At 38.8% G+C, this 13,517-nt stretch overlaps 2 protein-coding genes across 3 annotated transcripts in view; both read right to left on the reverse strand.

Moving 5' to 3' along the window:
• Window positions 1-13,517, reverse strand: part of tbck (TBC1 domain containing kinase) — a 122,912-nt gene that overhangs the window by 95,813 nt on the left and 13,582 nt on the right. The gene's annotated exons all lie outside the window — the stretch shown is intronic.
• Window positions 2,446-10,828, reverse strand: LOC131977969 (polyunsaturated fatty acid lipoxygenase ALOX15B-like). Its single transcript, XM_059341458.1, has 14 exons — window positions 10,474-10,828; window positions 9,646-9,865; window positions 8,900-8,981; window positions 8,516-8,638; window positions 8,303-8,406; window positions 7,965-8,137; window positions 7,679-7,822; window positions 6,428-6,631; window positions 6,166-6,252; window positions 5,882-6,051; window positions 4,652-4,773; window positions 4,405-4,505; window positions 3,618-3,788; window positions 2,446-3,420 (listed from the first exon to the last, which is right to left on the reverse strand). The coding sequence occupies exons 1-14, from the start codon at window positions 10,624-10,626 to the stop codon at window positions 3,241-3,243; spliced, it is 2,034 nt and encodes a 677-aa protein (XP_059197441.1). The 5' UTR covers window positions 10,627-10,828; the 3' UTR covers window positions 2,446-3,240.

The raw sequence follows: 13,517 nt of genomic DNA on the forward strand, positions 1-13,517 counted from the left end.
GTCACAGAGATGGGAGTGAGGTTGGAACTGGGAAGACTTTGCTCTGGGAAGGCTGCTGGCCCTGATGGTGTGTGTCCAAGGCTGCTCAAGGACTGTGCTGCCCAACTGTGTCAACCTCTCCACAAGATCTTTAACCTCAGTCTACAGTTGGGGCGTGCGCCGTCACTGTGGAAAATTTCCTGTGCTGTGCCAGTACCAAAAATAAAAGGAGGCAGCATCAGACCCAGAGATGCAAGGCGGTTGGACAGACTGGTCAAAAGAGCTGAGAGCTCAACATGTTACAGGCCATCCCGAAATACCCGGATCATCTGCTACACAAAACTTTTATGGACGAAAAAAAACAGCAATGGACGGCTCCTCTCTCCGTTGCAGGACTCTGTGTCTCATTCTTCAAGAGATTCTACCAGACTAACTGAATTTCCCCTCGGGGATAAATAATGTAATTGTGATTTGATATGATTGATTTGATTATTATATGAGGTGACCTTTTGTCTGATGGAATTAATTGGAAGAGATGAAGTGCATTCGACACTCTGAACACCTCAGTAGGTCCCCAGTAATCTTCTCTGCATAAAATAAATTTATAGTCTTGTGAATTATAGGTATGAGGGTTCAACATAATAAACACCTGACTCATTTGCATTAACTGTATACCACTGACTCTGAAATTATAAATGTGCACCAGTGACCAGACCCAGGGGCCGACAGTGTCAGGGGAACCCTCCTCGGCTTCACCTTCAAAATGCCCCTTACAGGGACAATGTCCCAACCAGGAGAAGACTCAATGGCTACAAAACATCAAATTAAGTTATAGAGACGAGATCACAGTCAATAATTGTAAAGAAAAAAAATTGAAATTTAACAAGCTATTTGAGTACATTTGAGTACATTGGTTATTACTTTTTTTTAAATGTACTTGGTCACTCTTAACGCTAAACTGTTTACATATTGCAATTGAGGTTGCTGAAGAAAAACTAAGTCAGTGTGTCAAATGAGTCTGTGACAGTGTGACAGGCACAAATACCCTCACTGTCCACTTTATTATGTACACCTGTTCAAGTTCTCATTAACGCAAACATCTAATCAGTCCATCTCAATGCATTTAGGCATGCAGACATGGTGATTCAAGTGACTCTGAACGTGGCTTGTTGTGTGCCAGACGGGTTTGCCTGAGTACTTCACAAACTGCTGATTTTCACACAAAACCATCTCTAGGGTTTGAAGGGAATAGCCGGAAAAAGAGGAAAATATCCAGTGAGCCAAAATGCCTTGCTGATGCCAGAGGTCAGAGGAGAATGACCAGACTGGTTCAACAGTAACTCAAATAACCACTCGTTGCAACCAAGGTCTGCAGAATTGCATCTCTAAATGCACAACACGTCCAACCTTGGAGCAGATGGGCTACAGCAGCCACTTTATTAGGTACACCTCACTAGCTAATAAAGTGGCTTTTTATAAGCCTAACTGTCAGATGTTGGAGTCCTGATGCCACCACCTACATAGTGCACGATGCCTCTCATTCTGGGTTCTGGTTTGTTTAACACTTTTTTTGTTTACTACATAATTCCATGTGTGTTCCATCATAGTTCTGATTTTTTTTTAGATATTAATCTTCAGTGTAGAGAATATAAGAAAAAATATTGAATGAGAAGTAATGTCCAAACTTTTGACTGGTAGTGTAGTTCATGCTCTTTACTTGCATTTACTTGAGTGAAGGCAGTAGTACAAACAGGTTAGCATAATGGTGTGTATTGTTATAGTTTCTGAAATAAAGCACAAAGAAACAAATGCACGCACATCTATGAATGTGAACAGTCAGCATTAACTAGAAACATTTCATGACTGTAATATGAGATTTGCATCCAGAATACCAAACATCAACTGTTGCAGTGACCACCATTGTTTTAGATATCACATTGAAATCGCATATATATTAGCAGACATGTAATAACAGACAACATAGCTAGGCTACACCATAGACTGTATAAAATACACAGCTACACAGTTAGCTTAGCACTTAGCAAGGCTGGTTAGAACAGGCTAATTACTGAAGCAAAACTTCACATGATATCAAGTAAAAGATGCAGCATCATGAAATACAGAGAGAGAATCAAGTCATTGTCCATGTAGGGCAGCCTATATATGGCAGTGCATCAAGTTTTCTCAATTTTAAGGGCACCCATTACTGGAAGGCAGCCGAGAGGGCACTTTTGAACATAGGGGCACTGGCTCACCTAGAGAACAAGCTGTAGCTCAGTAAATCAGCGAAAGGTTACTTATGCAACAGACATATTGTATTTTACCAGAAAAAAATAATGAATTCATGTATTCCTGTGTTGAGACAGAGCAATCTGATTGGTTGTTAGCCGTGGTATAAATCCTGTAAACCACAGCTATGATGTAAATGAGGTGCACTTATATAGCGCTTTCATCCAAAGCGCTTTATACTACACATTATGCTCATTCACACAAGCAATTTTGGGTTCAGCATCTTGCTCAAGGATACTTCGACATGTAGCTGCCGATTACTAAGCAACTAAAACAGCTTGTTCCACAGTCTCTTTAATCTCCCATTAGTATCAAACTGGTTTTCTAGCGTACAAAATGGAAACATTTATGGTCAACTTCGTCCTCTGTGGTGGCCTAACTATGGACGAGTGGATTGAAGAGTGTGTATCTGACTCTATATTTGTGTATAAGTGAATGTTCTTAAGAGAGAGAGAAATCTCCGCTGTCAGTGTCTAGGCTGTCACCAAGTTCAGCACCGCGGACAGCGCCCAGCAGCACCAACTTGTCATCCTAACTTATATGATCACATGTGACAAATAAACATTTCTGATTGATTGATAACACACTCAATCAGGTTATGAGGTTGAATGACTTCTGGGATAAGGTATAAAAAGGTATAAATTTGTATTAATATGCTATGGTTGGGTCGAACAACGCCCCTTAGCCGTGGTATAATCACAACATACAACGGCCTGTCGTGAGTTATTGCTTAATTATATGATTTAATGGAGCAGCTTCAAGGATGTTGTCCTTTACATTTGTAATTTATTTTTATAAGATGTCCTTTATATCCATTGAAAAACTAAGTAGATTTAGGATGTGGATTATGATTTAAACAGTATAGTTTTTTTCTTTTACAATATCAGCTAACAATATCCAGTACTCTTTCTCAACTTTGTTAATATGAAGCTGAATTTGGCCGACAGCTGAGGAGGTCACACCTTCTGATGTTCAAATGGCCACACTATTTTCTACCTTTACAGGATCCAGGAATGTGTATGGTAAATCCAGAGTTCTGTTTCTGACTTGGATGACTGCACTGAGTACTTCAAGCTCTCCTTGAAAAGCCTTTATCAGCTTGCGGGGAACATCCTCAGTGAAATGTTCGTCTGGGTACTGGCCGAGAGCCACCTGATGAGATTAAGAAAACAATTCAAAAGTGTTTTAACATAGACTATTGGTGATATCCTGTACAGCTGTAGTAAGCAATATTTTCTTCTGTGGCTCAAAGAGCGTATTTTTGCTGTATTGACGTATTATGACCGACTGAACACATCTTAAATGTAAATGTGATTGATGGAATTATTTTTATAGTGTTGGTCACTTACAAAGTCAGAGGACTGCTTGCTGAGAAGCCACAAGACGGCCAGTCCATTAGATGTTTCCCCCTTGTTAGGTAATGTCTGCAGCATGGTGGCCTCGCTTGTTGTCCCCTTTGTGGTTGGTGGAGGAAGTTGCAGAGTCATGGGAGCGTTGGGCATCCAGCCACCATAGTCATACTGCAACGAAGGAACATTTGACATAGAATGAGTGATTAATGCTTGTCAGTCTGCTGGTCAGACTGACGAGCCGTGATTTCCCTGCTTGCATGAGGTTAACATTCTTGTTTGTCTGTGGAATATTTTACATATAATATTTTTTTCTGGATTGTCATGCTGACCTCAGGACTATAACTTTGGGGATCCTCTGACTTTTCATCAGCCATCATCAAATTCTTTATTTGTCTATGACAACATACCTGCAAAACTACTTTGACTTTCACATCATCTTCTGCTGTGCTTTGTGTTTGGTGCCAAAGGTTCACATGCTAATATTTTAATACTTTTATATTTTTTCTTGTTTAAATTGTTAATATATATATTATATTTCTTGTTAATATTGCTTGTTAACTATTAATTGTTATTTTATTGATGCTTCTTTATTTTTCTGCTATACATATGTTTATATGTATTCTGCTGGAATACTAAAAATTTCCCTCTGTGTGACTCATATAGGAACATCTTTTCTTACCTCATCTTATCTTATCTTATCTTATCTTAATTGCACAATGTGAGCTTGGTGAAAATGATACATGCAACAAATATAATAAATAATGAATAAATTAGAAGGCCTCACCTGTCCACTGTTCACAGCCGCATGCTGTGCTGAGCCAGTGAAGATCACCATGGTGACAAACTTGACCACCTCAGCCATGGTGTCAAATTTCTGTGGAATTCCTGAGAATCAGAGGGAATAAACTGTAATAATTAGAAATGCCTAGATGACAAATTCAAGTTTGGCTTATGTTTGAATTATGATATATAATGGTACATGAATATGCACAATTCTTATCACTAAAATTGAGCCGTTCTTTAAAGCTCACCTGTGCTTGCTTGGGAAAGGAATCCATGTTCAAAAATGTCAGAAATCCACTTTTGCAGCTCAGTGTCTTTCTGGACCTCAGCGTCACTCGTGTAGTAGAAGCCGAGCATTCCCTTCACAAAACTTAAAAAAATGTAGATAGGTGAAATGTGAACTCATGGAATTCATCAAACTGCCAAACTAGAAAACAGTGATCAAATATGAATTATGTTACTGCATTGCCTATTTCTCTGAGTTTTCAGTTACACTTTTTTGTTTGCTGCTTTGGAAAGTGGAAATGGCTCTCTTCTCATCTCGCCGAGGTAAAGTAGTTCAGATGGCGACATTTACAACATTTCATAGCTAAATGCCAATCAAGAGGCAGTGGCTAAACTTTAGATCATCCATTTACTGTACTGTTACTTCTTTGTGTTTCTCTGAAAACGCCTGCAGTGCTGCTCAAGATTGCTTGAGGAAATTAAAATAAATTGCTGTAAGATGGACTAACTAAAATAACTGATGCAAAGAAGCTCTTGGTAAAGAGCAGAATAAAGGGGAATAGGAGAGGTGGAGATCAAATGTGACAGTTTAGTACAGGGGTGGCCAACCTGTGGCTCCAGAGCCTCATGTGGCTCTTTAGGCCGCCTGCAGGGGCTCCCTGTGGCTGAGACAAAAAAAATTCTATACATATTTTTACATTAAAATGGTCATTTGTCGATGGTGTAGACCAAACACTATTTGTATTCCTCAATTGTAAAATTGTATAGCCTTTTTACAGCATATTAAAAAAGACATTTAAGTCAACTAAAATGTGCTTCATAGCTTACGAAAGTCTCTGGCCCGGCGCCTTAACTTTTAAGTTTTGCCAATTTTGAGTTTAGTTTTGAGTTCCCCGAGATAGACTAGTTTTCAAAATCATATTAATAAATGCTCAATATGACTATTAATAATGTTGGTAATTTAGATTTATTAGGCCGTTTAATTTTCATTTTAGGCTCAATATAAGGTTTGCGGCTCCATTCCGCGATTTTGTCTTTTTTTTGTTCAACAGTGGCTCTTTAGTTAGTAAAGGTGCCCACCCCTGGTTTAGTAGTTGATACCTTTGGATTATGTACAACAATTATGTTGCAGCTTAACTGTTGAAAGAAATCCTTTATGAGTAAACCAACTGAATGACATAAGAGACCAAAGCCAGCATGATTCTTTTTTTTTCTTTTGGACTTTTTTCCTAAATCAGGAATAGCTACAGTACCTGTGGATAATATCCCAAAGCTTGAGTCCATCATCTCTGTAGTAGAAGTTCGGCACATCCTCCAGCCCACGCTCAGCAATGTCTTCTGGTATGCAGAGAGAGCTGTAGGTCATTGAGGACAGAGATCTCTGCAGGAGTGTGGTCAAAGCCTCTCCACCAGAGGCTATAATCTAAGAACCATTCAAATATATAGGGAATTAAAGTTGGAGACAGATACTTTACATGATGTTTAAAAAAAACATTATTTAGGTTGAGGTCTACTGACTGTGTAGGCCTTTTCGTACCCTTTTGAAAACTCCAGTGTCAGATATTAGAGTATTTCGAGCTAAGAGGTTGATCTGCAGAGTGTAGCGAGTGTGAGGTACGAGAAGCTGAGGGAGAGAGGGAACTCTGTTATTGTTGTTAAGAAAGTCAGAAATCTTGATGCTTCAAGCACTGTGAAATTCAAATATATACACACTAAAACCATAGATTGTATCAATAGCTTTGGAGGACACAAAATCAGCAAGATAAAAAACTCTGACTCAGTGTTCTCCCTTCAGTTACCTTGTACAGTGGGTGCACCATGGGCAGGTTGCGCAGCAGCGACACTGCAAACACCTCAGCCAGCAGATGAGTGCGCAGCAGGTGAGTGTTGAGCTCATAGTCACTGAAATCTGCACTTCTCACAAAAATCTTGGCCATCAGCCAGTCATACTCAGAATCAGTAGGGAAGAAGATGGGATTGCCCTCTGCTGGAGTCTGCTTCAGCTGCAGGAGAAGGAATGTGAATGTGGTTCTTTGAATATATTCAATACTTTACCAATACATGTACTGGTCTAAAATGTTTAGAATGTTCCTGTAATTTTTGTGTGGTTGCCTTTTTACTATAGGTTTAACATGCTTTACAGTTAGATACTCTGTTGATTCCTTAAATTTCATTCAATCCCAGGTCACAGGCCCAACTTTATTCAGTGTTACATTCATCAATTCAGATCAAATCAGTCTATTGTCTTTGACAAAGGAAAAGACGAACCTGGTCTCACAGGAATCCGTGAAATAGCCACAGATTTGCTTAACTCAAAATCCGTGGAATATCCACGTAATCACTCAAATTTCCGTGAAACTGACACAGATTTCGCTACAATGGAAGTTAATGACATGAGTTAATGTCATATCCCGTGGCTATTCCATGGATATTTTTTCCTATTGGTTTGTTCCAAGTCATGTGACTTTCAAGGTCCCGGCGGTCAGAACAAAAAACATGGCGGACAGTTTTCTCATTTTTAGTGAAAAAATCAATATTTTGACTTAGTTTCTGCATAAAAACGGATTTTGATCACATTTCTAGCGAGAAATATATGTTTTTTTTTCTAAATATTCACTCAGTGAATGTACATAATCGCTTCTTATGTTGGAATAGCCACGGGATATGACTGCCATTAACTTGCATTGTAGCGAAATCCGTGTCAGTTTCACTGAAATTTGAGTGATTCCATGGCTATTCCACAGATTTTGAGTTAAGCAAATCCGTAGCTATTTCACGGATTCCTGTGAGATCATGTTGGAAAAGAAGGAGCCAGCTGGCAATTGCAATGAAAAGACTTAAAAGATCACATTTTAATACAAAAAGGTCACTTTTTTTCTGCCTTTTTTTTTACAAAAGATATTACCCGGCCCCGGATAAGCGGAAGAAAATGGATGGATGGATGGATATTTCTGTGTGCACTGTGTATACAGTATGACATCTACACGTCCTCGAAGGAGGATCACTCCTTGACATACTGCTGTATTGTTAGCTATATTTGCTAATCTCACCTGAATAGCAATTGGCATCAGCTTCTTATCAGGTGTCTTCTGGAGCAGGACAAGAGGAGCCATCAAGTACTGCTTCTTCCCATCGATGGTGTTTGCTTTCAGTCCATCCAAGTGCTTGTAGTCACACAGGAAGATGTTGCCTTTCTGTTTTAGTGAGAATGAGAATGATTTGAATCATATGAATACAGTGTTAATATTACATATAATAAGTGAGCATTCCAAATGTAACATGTAATCGTGAAAAAAAAAAAAAAAAGAATCTATTAAGGCCTATCTAGGTCAAGACAATCACCTCCATTTCATCTGCCAAGCTACTCTGACCATGGAGGAAGACCATCTGATCAGTGACAGGGAAGTTATCGGGTAGAGCTGAACAGCGTCGGATCATCATGGGGTTGACTCCGTTTAGAAACTGGTAGCCAAAAAAAGCATCCTCCTTCCAATGGTCCTGGACATATTCTGGAGAAAGGCCAGAGAAGAACTTTGTTGAGTTTCAAACTTTGGGCTAGAAATCTTATTCCAGGACTGTTCTGTAACACAGAATTTAGAGTCACAGAAATGACTGGATACTGTTTCTAGTTATCAGGGTGTTGATCGTATTTAATTAAACTACCATGTCAGTACCTGTTACTTCAGTTTTTTTCCCGCAGAACACATGATCACTTGAATCAATATCAGACCAGTTCTCCTTGGAAAAAGCCAGTCCTTTTAGTGCCAGCTCAGCCAGACTAAAAAAATAAAGCAGAATAACCTAACTATGAGGCATTAAATCACTTTGATAGGCAGGTACATAGTTACATAGTGAGACAGATATCTGACAGAATTTCAGGTCCTTACGCAGTATCTATAGTGAATTTAAACTCTGTGTCCTTGGTGAAGGAGAATTGGACCTCAGGAGGCAGAGAATCAGTGTCTTGTGCCTTCATGATGTGGGGTAATCCCTCAGCATACACATCCCAGCTGAGAAATAGAGAGAAGGGCAGAGTGGTGTAGGACCAATGAACAGTCTTGAAACCAGTGTGTATCCAAGAATAATGTACTTGCAACTTTGCCACTTATATTATAGTATAATATATTTAAATAAAACCTGGCAGGGAACAATGTCATATGATAGTTAATTTAATATTATATATCATGAATATTTAACAAAGGTATGAAGTTTGGATGTGTGTTGGTTTTAGGCGTTATCAAGTTAAAATGTGTAGAGCTGTGAGCTCTCACCAATAGTCTTTCGATCGCTTGATCAGCTCCTGATGTCGACTGTACAGGCCAAGATGATGGTTGTCTTCAAAGACTCTCAGAGCTTAAAGAAGGAACCACACAAGTTTTAAATTGTTGATGTGGTCAGTGAACAGTGTACAGGAAGTACAAAAGGAAGTAAAAAATTTTGGTAACACTTTCTATGAAGACTACATCTATAGTGCATTATGAGCGCATTCATAGTGAATTATAATGCTCATTATAATCAATCATAATGCATTATGACTGCACTCATAAACACATATAAAGCTTCACGATGCACTATATCAACAGTTATGAATATAGCTTATAATGACTTATAAATCCAAGTGTCTTATGAGTGCTCTTGACTGGTTATAAACTACAGGCTGACTGATGAGGCTTATAATACATTACAACTACTCATACCCCTCTATACACACACCTCAACAATCAATTGTTATAAGGACTCATAGGATGCCATAAGTATAAATAAATGATCAATGTATGCTTTAAGTAAAGTGAGGTTCATATAGATGCATCTATAATGCAGTATAGCTAATCATGATGAATCATGAAACATCATGATTAGCTATACTGCATTATAGATGTTTTATATGTGTTTATGAATGCAGTCATAATGCATTATGATTGATTATAATGAGCATTATAATTCACTATGAATGCGCTCATAATGCACTATAGATGTAGTCTTCATAGAAAGTGTTACCAAAATTTTCCCCACAAACCTGTTCCCTCTCTGAAGCGGTGCACTTCGAAGTCAGTGATCCAGCGGTAGATGGGGAACTTGTAGGTATGTCCTTCAGGGGAATTCACTTCCACCTTGGCAGGGAACCAAGAGTCTCTACCAAACCAAGAGATTGGTATCAGTGGGAAGGGCCGTTTGTCTAGCTCTATCAGGACCAGCTTTCCAATGGAGGCAGGGCAGGACAGGGTAAAACTAGGCACCTGGAGTAATGACAGAAATGGTTTGAAAACTTCCATACATTACATTTATTTAACTAACAGTTTAAATCCAAAATGATTCACATTTAAATGGAGAAATTAAGGGACAGGGACATATATACATTTCACATGCCGGTCCATTAGAATTAGCACTCCCGATGTATCTCCACCCACAGCTTTCAAAACTACCTTTGAAAAGGTGAACCATATTTTTCTCGCAAACCAATCAGAGCAGACAGGACTTTTACAGAAGGGGGCTTATAGAGACAGGTGCTGAAATGGGTTGCGTCAGACAGAAGGTCAATACAGGTATATTCAAACATATAGTATGAAATTTTATTTTATTTTATTTTTTTAATTAAAGCATGTAAACATGTTCTCATAGAAACCTAAAATTGTGCTCCTATTTAAAACATATGAACAGAAAGGTAATCCTGCAAGTTCAGTAATTTAATCAAATATGTATAGAATAAAATAACATAATATAGTCTCAGTTGGTGAGGATTTACATCAGCTTCTCTCAATTCACATTAAATGTCCCCATAATCTATATAATATAGGTAAAGTAAAGCAGTGTGTTATCCACGGGATGTGGAATATTTCAGACTTACTGTTCCTCTGAAATAGTGGAAAATCCATTTGAAGCCAAAGAGAGACCTGTGTTTGCTCTCCCCATTCGTGCCAACCAGCTTAATGAGCACCCTGTTTAAAGTGAAGGCACGGGCAAGATTGCCAGTGGTCACCATCACTTTATAATGCAACATTTTCACTTGATCTTGTCCTTGCAGGGAGAGAGTAAGAGGGTAAACTGTCACGAGAGGGAATATGAGTGCAAAAAACTTAAAAATGCTAGTATCACAATGACTTATTATAACAACCACTGCTACATTTGTCTTTTAAGGGTCATAATGTATCTCTCTTACCTGTTAATGAAACCACGTAGTCCGTTTGATGAACTGCTCTTTTATTAAAGTGAATATCAACTGATCCCTGTTTTCACAAAGACAAGTTTGTGGGCGTGCAGTTTTAAACAACACCTCTGTTGATGTAATGTGGAAAGCCATGTAAAACCTCAAGCAGTACCAGCTCATCATACTGGATGAACCAGCTTTTTCAAAAACAGCAAACAAGGCATTCACTTTCACAATTGATCCAGATAGTTTTAGTATCAAACAACTGTAACATTATAATAATCCATTTCTATGACAAACACATATAGCTGGATATACCATCAGGACAATAAAATAGCAAATGCAAATAGTCAGTTAATAAATCACCAAATGCACAAATCACTGTATTATTCTAACATATATGTACACTTAGTGGCTATTGTATTGATACACATGTACAATCTAATATGATTCAATACAACAGCTCTGCCATAATTTCTGCATTTGCAAATGCAAATGTTTGTTGACATTGTCACAAATATTTTAAGTAAATTATATGGTTATGACTGAGGTCAAAGTTATAGTTGTTGCACTGGACAAGAAGTGTTTTCTTCCCTATTAACACTTCGGAATATAATCCCATCGAATGAATCATCATTGCTAACTACTAACTAGTGCTTACACCAATTGGAAATTTAGCATAGTAACACAATCAGTTAATAATGTTTCATCTTTATCATCAGTTTGTATTTGTGTATGAGTATGCTCAAAATGCCATACCTGTGCCAGTGCAGGTGCTCTTCACGTTGGGATTTTTGAACAAAGGGACCATTCAATGGGAGATACGTGATAGGTCTGGTATATCTAGGCCAACCATCAGCAGAATGATGCCAGCAGTGTTTGCAGCTTTCAAGCCACTTTCTCCTCAGTACAAAAAATTTCCATACAATGATGCTTAGCAAACTGTGTTTGAGAGGTAATTTTATGCGATTGTTGGGTTTCCTAATGTGATCGGTGTGATCAATTGTACTCTTGCATCTTAAGCCACCATCTATGAATGATTATACATTCATCAATTGTAAAAACTATCACTCCATTAACACTCAGGTCATATGTTGCAGTGCTGAATTTAAGCCGGACTGTCAAATTACGCAATGACGCACACCTGCACACTCTGAAGGCTGTTCCATTTGTGCGTTATACTAGTGACTGGAAGGATTCTGGCCTCGCCTCTGGAGGACCCAACTCCGAAGAAAGGATGCTACCAAGGAAGGATCCTTGACATTGGGATACAGCCATAATTTCTCCAGCATGTTCTGGGTTGACCCCTGACCCCTACCAGTTGGACATGCCCGGAAAACCTCCTACAGGAGGCATTCTAATCAGATACATGAACCACCTCAGATGGTACCTTATGACACAAAGCAGCAGCGGTTCTACTCCGAATGCCCTGATGTCTGAGCTCTTCACCCTAACTCTCGGGCTGAGCTCAGCCAATGAGAGGAAACTCATTTCAGATGCTTGTATCTGCTATCTCATTCTTTTGGTCAACGCTCATGACCATATAGTGCGTAGTCTAATCTTAATACTCTGACTCCATCATCTCCATCATTGGCAAAATCAGTGTTTTATCTTCCAGCCTACTAGCCTGATGAAAGAGACTTTTATTGTTCTTTTAAAGGTGTTTGTAAAGTAGTCAATGTATGTCCAAGAATATTTCTACCACTGTTTATATTTACAACCCTGCCTATGATAGTGCTTTGTCTTCTCTCCAGAGTGCATTTAATTTATGGTAGAGCATTTTTGTATTTTTTTGCTATGTTTCAATTGTCTTAGGTAGAGCAAAGAATATCAAGACCAACATTCAGATTTCTAATTTCTCGATTTATTCTCTATAAATAATACATTTTATTTTAGAGCGCTTTTCAGAGTACTCAAAGACACTTTACAAGTAAAAAAATAACAAAAGTACAATTAGTGTTGGATGTTGTTTGTGTAGGCGTACTCATGAATGATTTCTGAGGAAGAGGTGGCCTGTGTAGACAGATACGGCCATGGATCAATGCCACCATCCACCCTACCTGGTTATGAAACCATGTAGTCCCTTTGATGAACTGCTCTTTTATTAAAGTGAATATCAACTGATCCCTGTTTTCACAAAGACAAGTTTGTGGGTGTGCAAATTTAAACAACAGCTCTGTTGGAAGAGGTGGCATGTCTTGACAGATGCGGCCATGGATCAATGCCACCATCCACCCATTTCTCATTCAGCTTCGGTTAAATGAGAAAGATACAGCAATCACTTGGGCACACAGTAGATAGGGCCTGAAAGTGTTACGCCCCGGCCTAGGGGTAACTTGAGCTGAACATAAAGTGCTTCATTTTTCCCTCTCAACTCCCCGAGAAGAATATGACCAGAGTTGCAGTCCAACACAAATTTATTTTTAACACAAAAGGTAGTTCTTTTCAGGGTGGGCGTGGTCAACACAACAACAAAATATCTTTTAATTGAAACTAACTTACCAAACCACAAATAAAAATTATAAAAATTACAAGCGCGTTGTGGTGAATTGCTGGCGTGTTGTGTGAATTGCTGGTGTAGTTTGCACTTCAGGGCCACCGTAGTAGAAACATGTAGTCTGCCATTGTTATTATACTTGCCAAGAGGGCGGAGACATACGTTAGCAGTGACGCAATGACGTGGCTCTAGAGCCCATGGAAAAGCAAACAGGTTCGGAGCTGGTTCGCAAGATGAAATAACTGCG

This window comes from Centropristis striata, chromosome 1 (assembly GCF_030273125.1).
Source record: "Centropristis striata isolate RG_2023a ecotype Rhode Island chromosome 1, C.striata_1.0, whole genome shotgun sequence".
NCBI lineage: Eukaryota > Metazoa > Chordata > Actinopteri > Perciformes > Serranidae > Centropristis > Centropristis striata.